The sequence below is a fragment of the Nematolebias whitei genome, chromosome 15 (assembly GCF_014905685.2).
Source record: "Nematolebias whitei isolate Nwh7 chromosome 15, NemWhi1, whole genome shotgun sequence".
NCBI classification, from domain to species: domain Eukaryota; kingdom Metazoa; phylum Chordata; class Actinopteri; order Cyprinodontiformes; family Rivulidae; genus Nematolebias; species Nematolebias whitei.
This window is the reverse complement of record NC_056512.1, coordinates 1,646,960-1,663,044: the sequence shown is the minus strand read 5'-3', so window position 1 is coordinate 1,663,044 and position 16,085 is coordinate 1,646,960. Positions and strand designations below refer to the sequence as shown.

The window sequence follows — 16,085 nt, the reverse complement described above, 5'->3', positions numbered from 1 at the left end:
TTTTTTTTTATGACCAGCTCTGCTGGTCTCACACGATCCTCTCCTCCAGAGACAGGACGGGCAGGCTCATCTTCCCAGCTCCAGCTCAGCTGGTGACTCGCAGAGGCTGTTCCAAGACCCCAGCCGCGCGTAGTCATGAAGGCCCGACCCGCGCAGACAGGCGGACAGAGACGGGTCTGCGACGAATGGTGGAAGCGGTTTTAAAAAACATTTTACGTGTAAAAATTAATAATAATTTTTAAATCGCTTCAGCAATTTTTTAAAAGATTTTTTGTATAAAAACAAAATATTATTTTATTTAAAAATTGCTGCCACCGTCCGTCCCAGACTGTCCAGTCCACCTGAATGCCGGGTGGGATTGGGATTCAGCCTTCATGATTACGCGCGGCCGGGGTCTTGCAACGGCCGTCTGTGAGTCCCCATCTCCAGCTTCTCAGTGACTAGCGGAGCTCTGAGCACACAACGCTGGTATCCGGAACCCAAGCCTCCGAGTTGGCACATCGAAGGATCTTCCACGGTGACCAGCGGAACTCGGAGCCAGGCAGATGACGTCCTGCCCGGCCTGGCGCTCCGAGGCTCTGGGGGGAGGATCGGGGTACACCAGCAGAGCTCTATACAGCTTGCTCTGAATTATGTCGTCGACCACCAAGCACAAAAAAATGCCAGCACGTCAGCATTAGACCAAGATGTTGTCAGCATTGTTTTTAAAATCTTTAAAATAAGTCCAGCCGCTGCTCCAGTCCGAGAAATTGCAAATGGCTGATCATTGTTTTGAAAAGTTTCTGAAGGATCCAGTGACTCCGCCCCCGACTCCGCCCCTGACCAATCAGTGACCGACAGTGTTCTGACGTCACGTTTTAGTACCTCTTCGTTCTGGTTAGAACCACAGAGCCAAGGGTACTGAAAATAGTAACAGGTGCTAAGTACCAGTACTAATAGAAAAGCCTCAGAACCGGGCCAAGTAGGGTCCAGTCAGCCCGTACCGGTACTAATGGAAAAGGGGCATAAACGGCCCCTAGGTCTCACAGTGGAGATTTTCAGTGGAACCCCCATGGAGGTGTGAAATGCCTTAAGTGTGAAGTGGCACATGCACACTCCAGGCAGCTGCAGTCCAGTTTTCTGCACTAAGGTTGTTTTCACACCTGATAGTCTGGTAGACTCGGTTCGGTTGGGGACCAATATTCATGACATTTTGTTTACATTTGAGCTGGTGCATTTGCATTCACACTGCACTGTGCAGTCGAGCCAACCTGTTGAACCAACCTACTCCCCCACTCGCCTGTGGGGGCGCTGCACCAAGAACTGCTGAAAGAAACAACACAAAAACCTCTGAAGACACGTCTTCTTCTTCTTCTGGAAATAAAAACAAAAATGGAGTGGCATCAAGTTTTAGCAGTTTTAGGAGTTATATTTTGTCATTTTTCAAAAATGGTATGGTATGGTATAAAGTTTATTAATTTAAAAAAAGTGCAAAACAATTCCATAACAATATAAAAAAGATACAAAAGATTTAAAATGAAAGGCAGCAGAAAGAAGAAAAAAATCTTATTATATCTGCCCCTTTTTTCAAACAATTATTTCAATCATAATAATTTTCAAGTAACACAACAAAATGAATAACTTTCTAATTTTTCTAATTCTAATACAAAACACACACTAAGCTACTTCATATATACTTTTTTAACAATCTAGATTTGATCTTTTTCTTAAATGTGCACATTGACTTGGCATTTTTCACATCACTCTCTAGACCATTCCACAATCCAACTCCTTGGATTGAGGTAGACCTTCCCTTCAGACTAGTTCTGAATTTTGGTTTGACAAATATCTCTATCCCCTTAAGATTATAACAACTTTGTCTTTTAACAAAATTTCTTTGGATATTTAATGGTAATGTGTTATTTTGAGCCCTATACATAACTGATAAAATACTATAATCTACCAAATCATGGAACTTTAATAACTTCAGTTGATAAAATAATGTGCTTGATGGGTGACTGTAATGCTTTCTGGTGATAATTCTTACAGCTCTTTTCTGTAAAATAAAAATAGGTTTTGTAAATGTTTTACACGCTTTCCCCAAACATCAATGCAATAGATTAAATGTGGAACAATGATTGAGTTATACAACATGTACAGAGCTTTATCATTTAATAATTCCCTGACTTTGTATAGTACTGCAATAGATTTAGATATTTTTGTTCTTACAGAATTGATGTGATTTTTCCATGTTAGCTGTTCATCAATGATTACACCCAAAAATTTCATCTCATTAACTCTACAAATCTCAACACCCTCAATTTTAAATGGATCATCAACAGTTCTCTTTTTGTTACTAAATATCATGTATTTAGTTTTATCTAAATTTAATGATAATTTATTAAGTTTAAACCAAGTTTGTATTTTATCAAATTCTGTCTTCATCAATTCCAACATCCGTTTTACATCTTTACCCAAACAAAAAAATGTGGTGTCATCTGCAAAAAGGACACATTTGAGGAGTCCTGATACATTCACGAAGTCATTCACATATAAAATAAATAACTTTGGTCCAAGTACAGAGCCTTGAGGAACTCCACAAGTGATATTGTACAGGTCAGATCTTACACCATTTATTTGTACAAACTGTTTCCTATCTTTCAAACAGCTAGATACCCAGTGTAATGCTGGTCCTCTTATACCATATTTATTTAATTTTTCAAGGAGAATAGTGTGGTCAATAGTATCGAATGCTTTTTTTAAATCAACAAAAATACTAACACAATACTGTTTTTGATCGACAGCAGTAGTTATTTGTTCCATTATTTCCATGAGAGCCATTGATGTAGAGTTTTTTGCTCTAAACCCATACTGACTGCTACTTAGAATGTTTTGTTTAGTAATAAATTTATCTAATCTGGTCACAAACAGTTTTTCTAGAATTTTTGAGAACTGTGGTAATAAGGATATTGGTCTATAATTATTGAACACACATTTATCACCATTTTTAAAGAGAGGAACTACCTTAGCTACTTTCATATTGTCTGGAAATATTCCTTTTGAAAATGATAAATTACAAATATATGTAAACGGCTCGATAACATAACTCATTATGTCCTTTACAAACATCATATCCATGTCCACCCAGTCTTTTGATCTCTTATCTGTAAGATTCTTTACAACATTCATTATTTCTTCTTTGTCAGTTCCATTAAGAAAAATACTGTTGTCACAACCTATAACTGAATGGTTCACATTATTGTCTACTTTTGGTATTTTAGCAGCAAGGCTTGATCCAACGTTCACAAAATGATGATTAAATCCATTTACAATTTCATTTTCATCATGGATTTCATCGTCATCCTTCAAAAAATATTGTGAAATACCTGTTTTTGCTTTATAACTTTTCAGAACACTATTTATTACTCGCCATGTTGCTTTCATATCACCATTATTTTTATTTAATAAATCACTATAATATTCCTTCTTGTGTTTCCTTATAATCCCTACTAATTTATTTTTATACTTCTTATATTTATCTTCAGCCTCTTGTGTTCTCAATTTCAAGAAACATGTATACAAATAATTCTTTTTTTACAAGCATTTCTCAACCCTTTCGTCATCCATGGTTGGTCAACAACATTTCTCTTTGTACAATTATTTTGCACACAATTCTTTTCATACAGAACTCCCAAAATATTCATAAACTCATCATATGATCTGTTCACATCATCAACATACACGTCTTTCCAGCTTTGTTTATGTAAATCATCTTTTAATTTGTCCATTGCTTTTTTTGATGTGTTTATTGTTTTTTTCTTAATTGTAATTTCTTTTGTAATACTTTGATCATTTTTATAAATCATGAAAACTGGTAAATGATCACTCAAATCACTCGTTAAAATACCTCCCATCACATCCCCATTTGTTACATTTGTGAAAATATTATGGATTATTGTAGCACTATGAGTTGTAATTCTTGTTGGTTTTGATATTAACGGATAAAGATTTAAACTATACAATGAATTTGTAAATGTACTGATGTTATTTGAATCTGTTTTATTTCCCAGGTCAATATTAAAGTCTCCACAGAAAAAAATGCTTTTATTAAAACTCTTGTCCAATAATTGTACGATTTTATCAGTGAATATTTCTATATTTGATCCTGGAGATCGATATACACAACTTATCAATATGTTTTTATCATTCTTGTTTATTATTTCTATTGTTATTATTTCCATGATATTATCAACAATTATTGACATTTCATTAATTAACTTACATTTTATTTCATTTTTAACAAATAGAGCCACTCCACCACCTCTTTTGTTGCTTCTGTTCACATGATATAATTCATACCCTTCCATGTGAACATTAGTTGTGTTTTCATCGTTGAGCCATGTCTCTGACAGTGCTATTATTGTAAAGGTTATGTTTAGCTGTTTTAAATAATCTGTTATTTTGGATATATTTGCATTTAAACTTCTACTGTTAAAGTGAATAATAGAGAGACCTCCATTCTTTATATTGATGTCATTAAACTGTTCTTCATTGTAATATTCACAGTCTTTTATTGCAGGGAAAAAATTTGTATCAATCGCATCTTCAACATTGTATATTTTAAACTCTAAGTCTTCGTATGTTGCCATGTTTTAATGTATTTGTTTGTTTTATATTTTGTTAATTTCTTGTTTGTCAAGTTATGTCGATGATTTATCATCTATCGTCTCCTGAGCTCATTTTAGTTTTTCCAGATCTTTCAGGTCTTTTATTATTTTAGCCTGAGATCCTTCCTGTAGTTTGATCCAGATGTTTCCATTTCTTGTCCAAGTTGATGCTATTTTTTCTGTTTTTTCAACCACCTTGCTTCACGTGCAATATTTCCATTTTTTTTAGTTAGGTGTTTGTTCATGTAAACATTTGTTCCCTTCAGTTTTTTTGCATTATTACCCTGTTTCTTGATTTCCTGCTAATGAACTTGATGACTATGGATGGTTTGGCTTTATCTGATTTGTTGGGCAGTGTGTGACAGATTGAAATGTCCTCATGTTCGATGTCAATGTCTTTGTTTTGTAAAAAATTCACTACTTGCTCCTCCAGAGTCTGTAGTTCTTCCTGTGGTGCATCTTCTGCTGTGTTAGTACCAGCAACAACTCTTGCATATGTTCGGTTCCTAACTTCCAGTCCAGTGATCACCAAGTTGTCTAGTCTTGTGTATTGTTCCATGTCGTCTACTTTCTGTTCCAGTTCAGCTATTTTTCTGTCTTTATTAGTCATCAGTTCTTTCAATTGTCTCACTTCTTCAGACAGTCCTGTCAGTAATTCACATTTAGCTGATAATTTGGTCACGTCAGCACTCAATTTAGTCAGTTCAAAAAGTTCAAAGATTTTTTTAACTTCCTCCATATCTTCTGAATTATTTTCCAACACATGTCTCTTATCTCTGTGTTTGCTCGGCATTACTCACGATACTTCTGGATTATTGGTCTCAACTCTCAGAAGCACATGATCCAGCCATGAGGTTCACAGGCTTATGTTGTTAGCTTATGTTGTTAGCCGAGGCCTAGCCAGGTCTAGCCGAGGCCTAGTGGCAACAACCTCTAGGTCCCACGCGGTCTCACATTTCACTCGGTCCAGCAGTTTGCAGCCCAAACGGTGACAGACCAGGACCCGGTTGTAACAGCTCCCAGATCCCACAGCTGCAGTTTAGCTTCCTCGGTTTCAGCGGCTCGCAGGTCCCATCGGCGGCGGACCGGGTCTCCGACGTAAACTGCTCGGTTTCAGCGGCTCGCAGGTCCAAACAGCGGCGGACCGGGTCTCCAACGTAAACTGCTCGGTTTCAGCGGCTTGCAGGTCCAAACAGCGGCGGACCGGGTCTCCGACATAAACTGCTCGGTTTCAGCGGCTCGCAGGTCCAATCGGCCGTGGACTGGGTCTCCAACGTAAACAGCTCGGTTTCAGCGGCTCACAGGTCCAACAGCGGCGGACAGGGTCTCCACCGTAAACGGCTCGGTTTCAGCGGCTTGCAGGTCCAAACAGCAGCAGACCGGGTCTCCGACATAAGCTGCTCGGTTTCAGCGGCTCGCAGGTCCAATCGGCCGTGGACTGGGTCTCCGACGTAAACAGCTCGGTTTCAGCGGCTCACAGGTCCAACAGCGGCGGACAGGGTCTCTGCCGTAAACGGCTCGGTTTCAGCGGCTTGCAGGTCCAAACAGCGGCGGACCGGGTCTCCGCAGGCCTCATTAGCCGAAGCAGCTCTCTGGCCAGCTTGTTAGCCAAACATTAGCTAAACTCATGGCTCAGCTTCCACGGTTCAGAGCGCGCAAACTTCCTTTTTCCACCTTTTCTGTATATATATATATATATATATATATATATATATATACATATATGTATTATCTATATAGACATATATATATATATATATGTATATATATATATATATATATATATATATATATATATATATACATACATACATACATACAGTTGGAGTCAGTTTGTAAAGTTGGCAAAGTTAGCTAGAGATCGGTGGGAGCATCAGTCAACACTTCCTACTCCATAGGCGCCATCATGTTCTGAAATGGACTCGGCATGAGCAGAAGACCATGGAGAATATTGTTTTTCACACAAGGCAGCTGACGGCTCCATATAAAGTAAGAGAAATGTGTGTTTGTTTGCCCTACGCTGTACTCCACTTCTTGTTTGTGGAGCGGGGCCCGGTCTGTTTACATTCACACTGTACTCGAACCGCGCTGGAGTTCTCTTCTACCGGATCGAGACCTAGGTTTTAGCCCGGGCCAGAGTTCGCATTTTTGTTCCATTACAGAGTTCGATGGCGAGTTCACACCTCCCCAAACGAACCGGACTTTCTAGGAAAACGAGCTAGAGTTAGATTAAAGCAGACTAAACAGGGCTGGTGTGAATGCACCTTAACAGCAGTGCCAGAGAGCAGAGTGTTTTTCTGCTACTCACACTTTTTCAGCAAGCAGGAGCAAAACAAATAAAATCCAGGGCCCAAAGAGACAATGTATTCACCAGTTTGGACTAACTGTAATCATGCAGATGCTGCATAAATAATGAACGCAGCTGAGCCCTGCATCAGGGTTGCCAGATAAATGTAAAATGTCTTATCTCCTCCTTTTCTGTGCACATATTGAACAAACACAACACACACCTCATCTTACAATATTCTTACTCAGCACATATGACAGTTTAGGGCAAAACACTATAATTTTAAAGCTACAGTACTATATTGAGCATGCATCAGGCTACAGTACTATAGTTCATAAGTTCTTCTCTGGCAACCCGACTGACATAGAAACTACAGTGATTTCTTGTAAACTTGCTCATTTTTCAATTATTATCCCCCAAAACATTGAGAAAACACGTTTCCAGAGGTTGTTATTGTGTAAATGGGGCCTTATTGTTTTAAAAGGAGCTGCATGCTGAAAAGGTAGGGCTACCCTGTACTTGTGTATATAATATGCTTACATATACAAGGCTGTGTGGAGTTTACATGCTCTCCCCATGGGTTGTCTCCAGTTTCCTTCTAGACAGAAACATGTTGAGTTTGTGCTAACTAAATTGTTCTTAGGTGTGAGTGAGAGAGGGAAGGGTTGTTTGCATGGTTTGTCTATGCGTCCCTGTGATGGACTGAGACCTGTTCTGGTGTCCCCCGTCTCTTAAAGCCCCTTATCCACAGGGCCTTTTCGGGCTCCTATGTAACCAGTTTGGGCCAATTGCCTTGTTTATCCACAGTGCCTTCAGCAGTGGAACACGCACGATTTTTGGGACCTACTTCTCTGTGGTCACAGGTCTGGTTCTTGTTGGGTCCAAATGTGACGTCAGCGCACAGTCGGTCACTGATTGGTCAAGGGGAGGAGTCACTGGATCTTTCAGAAATTTTTCAAAACACCGATCTGCCATTTGCAATTTCTCGACCCGGAATAGCGGCTGGACCTATTTTAAAGATTTTAAAAACAATAATGCCAACACTATGGCCTAATGCTGAAGTGCTGGCGGGGTTTTTTTTGTGCTTGTTGGCCGACGACAAAATTCAGAGCGAGCTAGATGGAGCTCCGCCGGTCTACCCGGATCCTCTCCACGAGAGCGTCGGAGCTGGGCAGGGCGTCATCTCCTCGAGCTAAAAGTTATCTGTGGAAGTAAGTAAAAAGTAATATTTACCATTATGTTTTTTTTTATTGGAAACTGTGCGTAAATGGTGAAAGACTGTTTTCTTTGAGAGCTAAGTAGTAGAGAAGCTAGCTGGTCGTAATTAGCGTGTAGCTTTGTGTAGCTTCTCATCACAATATACTATCGGTAGATATCGCCAGGATATGAACTAATCCTCATTAACTTCACGCAGACTCTCTCACTGGTACATTTTCATCTTTAACTCACTTCTTGGTCACCTGCCTACATACATTTCCTCCTACATGTCTCTGTGTGAGTGCAGCTACAGCGTGCGCTCTCAGGACATTATTACCTGCAGTGTTCCCCCAGTGCGGACTGAACTAGACAAAAGGGCCTTCTCCTACTCCACTCCTGTTTCCTGGAATATCTTCCAAAAAGACCTGAAGCTCTCAACCTTGACCTCTCTAAGTGGCTTTAAAAATTTGTTGGACTCCTGGCAAGGACCATCGCAGACATGTTCCTGTTTTTAGTTTTCTACATTTGCCTTAGAATCTAGCTGTTTTTGTTACTCTTTTTTCCATCTTATTTGTAAAAATAAATAAAAAATCTGTATGCCTTTTTTATAACTGTCTATTGTTGTCGCTGTTGTCCATTGTTGTCATCATTCTTTGTTGAAATCAGGTCTCTCTTGTAAATGAGTCCTCGAGGCTCAATGGGATTTATCTGTCTAAATAAAGGTTGCATGAATGAATGAATTTTATGTCATATCAAACATCCCAGTCAAATGTTAGATACAGTAGGAATGTGGACAGACCAACTGGCCGGCAAAAAAACAAAAACAAAACGCGACTACGGCCGTGTTCTGTTCGACCAGCATACATCGTCAGATTGCCATAAGCGTAACACTGATCCCCACCATATGCATAGCGCAAACTGACCGCTGCATCTATCTGCTGTGAGAGCACCATACACTTCTATTTAATTAGCCACATCACACCATGACGTAGCAGTTAACCTGTCAGATCATCATAAATTGTTATTAACTGCTGTATGACACCCTGATGCCTCAATCCGCCCTGAATAACAGCTTTATGGCACCCTGAGTTAGCAGTTAAGGCAGCAGAATGATTATATTGTCCTTATATTGTTTAAATTAAATTCACAAAGCTCGGACTAATTTCGCTTGCACTGTTCGCACATAAACAGAGTTTTCGCTCCACCTGAAGTCGCGCACATATTACACGCAAAGCGACACCAAAACGATTTACTTACAATGGGATTTACCTGTATAAATAAAGGTTGATTGATACTTATGGTTCAGGAAATGCATTGCACACTGTAAATTGTGTGAATACACATTAATACCATGTGCAATTTGCACCAAAACAATTTACTAACTTACTTTTTGTTGTATCTTGCAGTGTAGGATGATCAGACGGCTCCTCTGAATGTCACGGGCTTATTGTAAAATGTGCATATGTGCGCATGCACATTAACTAAATGCATGATACCATCACATGTATGCTGAATGGACAGAACACCGGCAAAAAAAAAAAAAAATCACACGTAATTAGCGTGTAGCTTCTCATCACAATAGACAATATCGCCGGGATATGAATTTTATGCCATATTGCACATCCTGACTCTGTATCTAACATCTGACTGTTCTTACAGTCAGTAAACACCAGCAGATGTCCACAGTAGTGAAACATATGATCTCAGCACTAACTAAACAGACCTGTATTAACATGTAATGTGTATCATTTCAGGTTAATCAGTCAGTTCCTGTCTGAAGCTCCTCTAAATCCATGGGTGTCCTTGGAGAAGGATGGGACAGTAATGTGTGATCACTGCACTTTAAAGCAAGTATGTCATGACAAACATTCAAAACTTGAAAATTACAGATAAAAGCAAATGATAATGATGTTTAGAGGAGATTATAACACATAATGTTTTGTTGTTTGTCAGATGGGGATGTGAAAACAGCCAGCCAGACATATGAAGCCATCGCTGGACCGCAGCATCAGGATCTGAGAGTTTGTGCCTCCAGACTACACATCAACTGCAGCGGACCAGACCTCGGAGCTTCTCTGGACGCTCTGCTCTCCTGCACCTGCTGTGGTGATGGTGTTTGGAAAATAAAATGTCCACATTGTGCCAAAGATGCTGGAGCGGCTCAATGTGAATTATCTGTTTAAATAAAGGTTGAATTAATATGTATCAACAAATATAAAGTTCTTTCGGTTCTTTGTGAAACAAAAACGCTAAAGAGTTAAAAAAAAATCTACAGCCGCTACAAGAAGGAGTTTATGTGATGGGATTTTTATTTGACCCTTTATGTGTGTATATATATACATATATATATATATATATATGTACAAGATAAAAAAGGGGAAAAAGCCACAAGCAAAGCAGAATGTTCAAAACAGAAACTGGATCATCCATTTTGGTTGTGTGCTATTTTCCAGCTCTTCTTCTTCTAATATGTGTTAGTGGTGGTTAGTAAAGAGCTTAATGTAACATTAGCACCACCAGCTGGTAAGGTGCATTGATATTAATGATCTGCCCACTAAAGGTGAACTATACGCCCACTAAAGGGGAATTATGGGCACTGTGGAGACAGAAATAAACCAGTCCCACTAGAACCGGCCTAAATAAGGCACAATAGGGTCCTACACGAACCGGACCTGTGGATAAGGGGCTTTACTCTCTTGACCTTCCCCCTCTGCCCCTGCACAAAGTGTTTGATGAAACTGAATGGATATTTAAATCCTGTTGAACAATCAGAGGAACTGTGAAATTTAATGGCCCTTTTCCATTAACGGTAACAGTACAGCACGTTTCGACTCGACACTGTTCCAAGGCTTTTCGACTAGCAACGGTTCGTGAAACTGGTACCTTTTTCAGTCCCTTTTTCTCTGGGGTTCCAACCATGCCGAACTGGCCCTAAAACATGATGTCACAACACTGTCGGTCAGTGAATGGTCGGGGGTGAAGTCACTGGTTTGAGAAACTTTCACAACAATCAGATCCGCCATTTATAATAACTCCAACTTGAGGAGCGACTGGACCTATTTTTAAGATTTTAAAAACAATAATGACAACACCATGGTCTAATGCTGAAGTATAGGGATTTTTATTTGTGCTTGGTGACCTACGACAAAATTCAAAGCGAGCTAGATGGAGCTCCGCCAGTACCCCTGGTCCTGTCCACCTGAGCCTCAGAGCCACCTGAGGCCGGGCAGGGCATCATCTCCCTGGCTTCGAGCTCTGCCGGTCAACACAGAAGATCCACTGTGCTGCCGACCCATAGGAGCGCACAAGTCCTGTGCTCCTGCAGGTTCCGAGCTGAACTCGACCACTAGAATTGTTTCTGAAAATATAACGGAAACATATTTCATGCCAAGCCGAGTCGAACCGTGCTATACCGGTACTAACAGTATTAATGGAAAAGAGGCATAACAGTCCTAACTGATGCAGACAATCTTTATCTTTCAAGTTGGAAGATGATCCAGTCAGTGACAATTTTACGTGTCTAAAGCAAACTCTGATAACCCCTGATCAATAAAATCTTCACAGAACCAGCTATCTTCTGCTCCATTCTGAGGGAGTTCCAGAAATCTGGACCCACCATGTTAGGAAAACTTGATGTGTTGTAGTCTGAAGTCAGCAGGGCTCCTACCTGTACATGGAGTCCCCCAGGGGCCGGCTGGTGTCAAAACAATCAGGAAGTATGATAATGTAATCCTCAGAAGAACTGGAGGAGGAGCAACTCCTCCTCCTCCCTGTTTGTGCCTCTCCTCCTTCCTCCTTCTCTGGTTCCTTCTTGGTCTCGTTGACTTTGGGTTCAGATGATCTCTGAATACAAGACTGATCCACATTTTCTGTCATAGAAACAAGAAAAAAGGTCTTCAAAACATGTAAACTAAGTAAAAGTTATTACAGGTCTGAAACCTGGCACCTTGTTAATAAGGAACAAGGTGTTGCAAAATAAGGCCTAGCTCACTGTGTCTGCAAAATATCACAAGTCATTTTCAATGGTTCAATAAGATGTTGGTAAAAATACATAAATTTATTTGAAACATAAATATAGTTGAATCATCTTCATTTTTGTGTTAAGACTGACTGATTATGGGAACACAAAATGGCATCCAGCATGTAAGCTGCGTTTTGGAGAAGCTCCCATTGGCCCCAATGAAAAAACATTTTTTATAGCTGTACTCTCACTACCTTTGGGCTGGATTTTGTTTCTAAGCCTGGTGTCACAGAACTGGATCAACAACGGTCCTGAAAAACCTTTCATTTTAGACCTGTTTCTAACATATATGACACAAATTACCTAGTACCGGTGTATTCACTGACCTTTTGAGTGAGCATTGTATTATAGCAGCTCTCAGAAATATTAAACTTCCACCTTCTAAGCCCAGATTAATTCAAAAAGGGATTTGAAATGTTTTTGTGAACAGTCATTCCTCTGGGATCTGTCTCACTTTGACTGGCATCGTATTCTATTAACAGAAGACGTGAACTCCGCTTGGAACTATTTTCATAATAGTTTCTGTTAGAAAGGCAGCGAGTTGTAGCACAGAGACTTTGAGTTTGAATTATGGTGTTAAGAGACATCTAGTGGTGAATATTGGTAAGTGCATCTTTAATTTTAGAACTGCGCAACACTTTAATTAATCTGACACAAAGCCGACCATGTTAAGCAGCAGAAGTAGCTCAAGTTGTGTGCATAGATGACAAAATGTAAGTTTAACATAAAAAATAGTTGCATAGACAAGTGTCAAGTGTTTTGTCATTGTACATATGCCATGTTTAGCTCGGGTTTGACATTATTGGTTCATTCTGTAATATTCAAGGTTGTTTATTAGTAAGAGCTACATGCTAATGCTAACTACATCTAGGGTAGTGTTTGCTTTGCAAACTCTGTTAAGCATCAAATTTATGAGTGTTTAAACTTTAGCTGTAATACATTAGTCACACTGTGTAGATGTAAAGGTTGAAAGTAGATATCTGAAGTAGTTTATTAATATAAACAAGATGCATTTCTGATTTTGTTTTATTTGTTTCTTTTATAGATCACACATACCCTCACATACTCGGATATATGTAAAGTGAAGGCTGCTGTATATCATCTGTTCATAATTAAAGAACCCAAAAGATCTTCAAGCATCCTGTCTGTGCTCCTTATCGGCACTCCAAGGTGGATATCAATATCAAAATCATCATACAGTCTGAACTCAAAAGTCATTGCTATTGAACATTTGGTCCTTCGAGCCGAATTGATATCTTTCTCGGACATAAGGATGCAGCCAGAAAACACAGTCATTAATTCAACGCGCCCCAAACGCACAGTCCGGCTTCCTACCTACCTTAATGACTATGATGTGAGCTACACTAGAGCTCAGCCAGTCGTTCCTACTGCCCGGTCAATTATTACAGAGGCTCCACAGTTTCTTGTAACCACTGGGAAAGGCTACTACTCATCGGAATCTTCACATACTAACAGTCCTATAAGTCAAGTGAGGTGGGACTACACTATGGATGAGTGGACTGCTTCCATGATTGATGAGATGAACCCAGCGCTGACCCCTCAACCAGTGCATCAACCTCAAGAAAGTGCAGGTAGATCAAAATCTTTCTCACAACTCTTTAGACCATGGGAAGTCACTTCTACTCCTCAGTTACCACGTTTGGATCCAAGGCAACCTCCCTACGTTCGCCAAGGTCCATATTATGGGAACTATCCTCCAGCTCCTCCTAGACGTCAACTTCAATGTGATACTGCACAGAAATTTGACAAAACTCATGATCATCAGAGGTCACATAGTCTGGATCATACAGCTCAGCCCACCTACAACATGGAAGCTAGTACAATTGATAAGCTGGATAGTTTAATGGCTGAACTAAGCTTAAAGGAGCAGGCAATTGCAGCATCACATCCACTTCCACCTATGGGAATTAGCAGCAGAGAACCTGAGAGAAGTTCATCAACTTTAAGACTGTTTCCTTCCTATGGTTACAGTAACCCGACATATTGCCAGCCAGCCACATATGCACCTGTGGCAAGGCCAACCATACTACCAAGGTACAGTTGTAGAATGAACATATGCTGATATATATTCATAAATTAAACGGATTCTTTCATTTTTCTGGACTGGATAATATCGTGCATTGAATAATTAAAAATGTAACGTGAGACGTTAATTATCTTTGACCCATCAAAATGAACGTGGTCATTTATTTTCAGAATCAAAGTTTAACACATCACACATTTACATTAATTGGCAAAATATGAAAATAACACCATAATTAATCAGCTTTACAATCAGGAAAACCATACGGCCATGATTTTCCGTTGCTTCACCACAGACATTTCTAAAAATATCTGGATTAATTTGCTAGCAGATAGAAGAATTTTAAAGATGGGAAATGAAGTTTAAGTTGAGAGAGATGGGGAGGGAATTTGTCTGTTATAACCAGAAACAGCACGCTCCTTTGGACCAGCTTAACCCAACGGTACGCTTTGGGTTGAAGATCGACTTTTTACCTTTCTGAAGATATGTCAGTTCCGGCGTAAAGTTCCACTTCAAGCCTCTTTTCAGCGTCTCCGTAAGGATAGTAGGGAACCGTTCGGAGTCGTGAGATCATCCAGAACAGACTTCATAATTCCTCTGAACTTCTCTCGTCCAGCTTAGTCGCAGATGTCCTGAGCATTCTGGACTCTGCTGCTCTCGGAACCAACTCACAACATTCTCTCAGCGTTCTCCTCAGCGTTCTTCCCAGAACTGCCGAGAACTTCTCAGAACTACTGAGCTCTCCAGAACTCGACTGGAGCCGGAACCTCTGCAGAACTTTGTAAACTAGGAAGTGTCGCACCTTTAAAGAGCTCTATTTCCGGTTCACTTGAGAACTTTCTGATTGGTCGATGGACCAAAACAGAGGTGTGTTTTTGTGATGTAAGGTGTTATTAAAAAGTCAAGGAAAAAGATTAAGATTGTTTAAGAACAGACAAAAGATATCATGGAGAACTCAGACTTCGTGGAGTCAATTCTCTAGTATCTTGCTGTAAAAGTTAAACATGACATTTCTTTTTCAGTAAACTTGCAGTTGACCGAAACTTGAACTTTGACCAACTTACACAACTTGCTCATTTCAAACAGACGATCAAGAAATTGAATCATTACTCTGTAACATATTCCAACTTGATTTCCACTTTGAATGAGGATTAAAAATCGTTATTACTGTTTCACAGTTGATTTAAAAATGAGTAGTTCACTTCAACATTTAAAAATGGATTGAACTAACACAATTTGATTATCAAACATTTGCAAAATAGTAATGATAATCGAAAGTAGTCTTCTTTCACTTGATTAATTCAAGAAAGAAAGTCTCAGGATGGGTCAACCTGTATTTCTGGATTCAAATCAATGAAATGACAGTTTCTGTCCCATAAGGTCCTTAAGGTCAGGACTTGACCTCAGGCCTAGTTCACTACAGTCCCCCCTTTGGAAATCATCGCCTGTCCATGGGGATGAATTCCAACATGAACTTACGCCTTCGAATGTCCTTGAGCTTGATGTAATCCAGCAAGGAAAACAAAAGTCAAAAGTAATCCAGCAAGGAAAACAAAAGTCAAAAGTAATCCAGCAAGGAAAACAAAAGTCAAAGGTAATTCCACAATGTTCTTGGTAATTCCATTGTGTTGATGATAATTCCATAATGTTGTTGGTAATTCCATTGTAGCAATGCTTTAACCCCCTTGGAAGCAAAGTCTGTAATCCATTTGAAAAAGTCATATAATCCACAACGGTAAATCCACAACGATTGGAAGTGTTGATTGATCAGCATACAGAGGGGTTCCCTTGGATTGAACTGAAGGTGCAGCCACTGGATGAAGATTGGAGACCAACGTCAGGATTGCAGGTCTCCTCCAGCGAAGGTCGTCTCTGGGCGACGTCCAGTCG

The 16,085-nt window shown here is 39.8% G+C and overlaps 1 protein-coding gene across 1 annotated transcript in view; it reads right to left on the bottom strand.

Moving 5' to 3' along the window:
• The window catches only part of LOC119421930 (next to BRCA1 gene 1 protein), a 123,865-nt gene that overhangs the window by 39,072 nt on the left and 68,708 nt on the right, over positions 1-16,085 (bottom strand). The window contains exon 3 of the mRNA XM_037689294.1: positions 11,798-11,999. Within this exon, the coding sequence (XP_037545222.1) occupies positions 11,798-11,999 (202 nt within the window). The remainder of the gene's footprint in view (positions 1-11,797; positions 12,000-16,085) is intronic.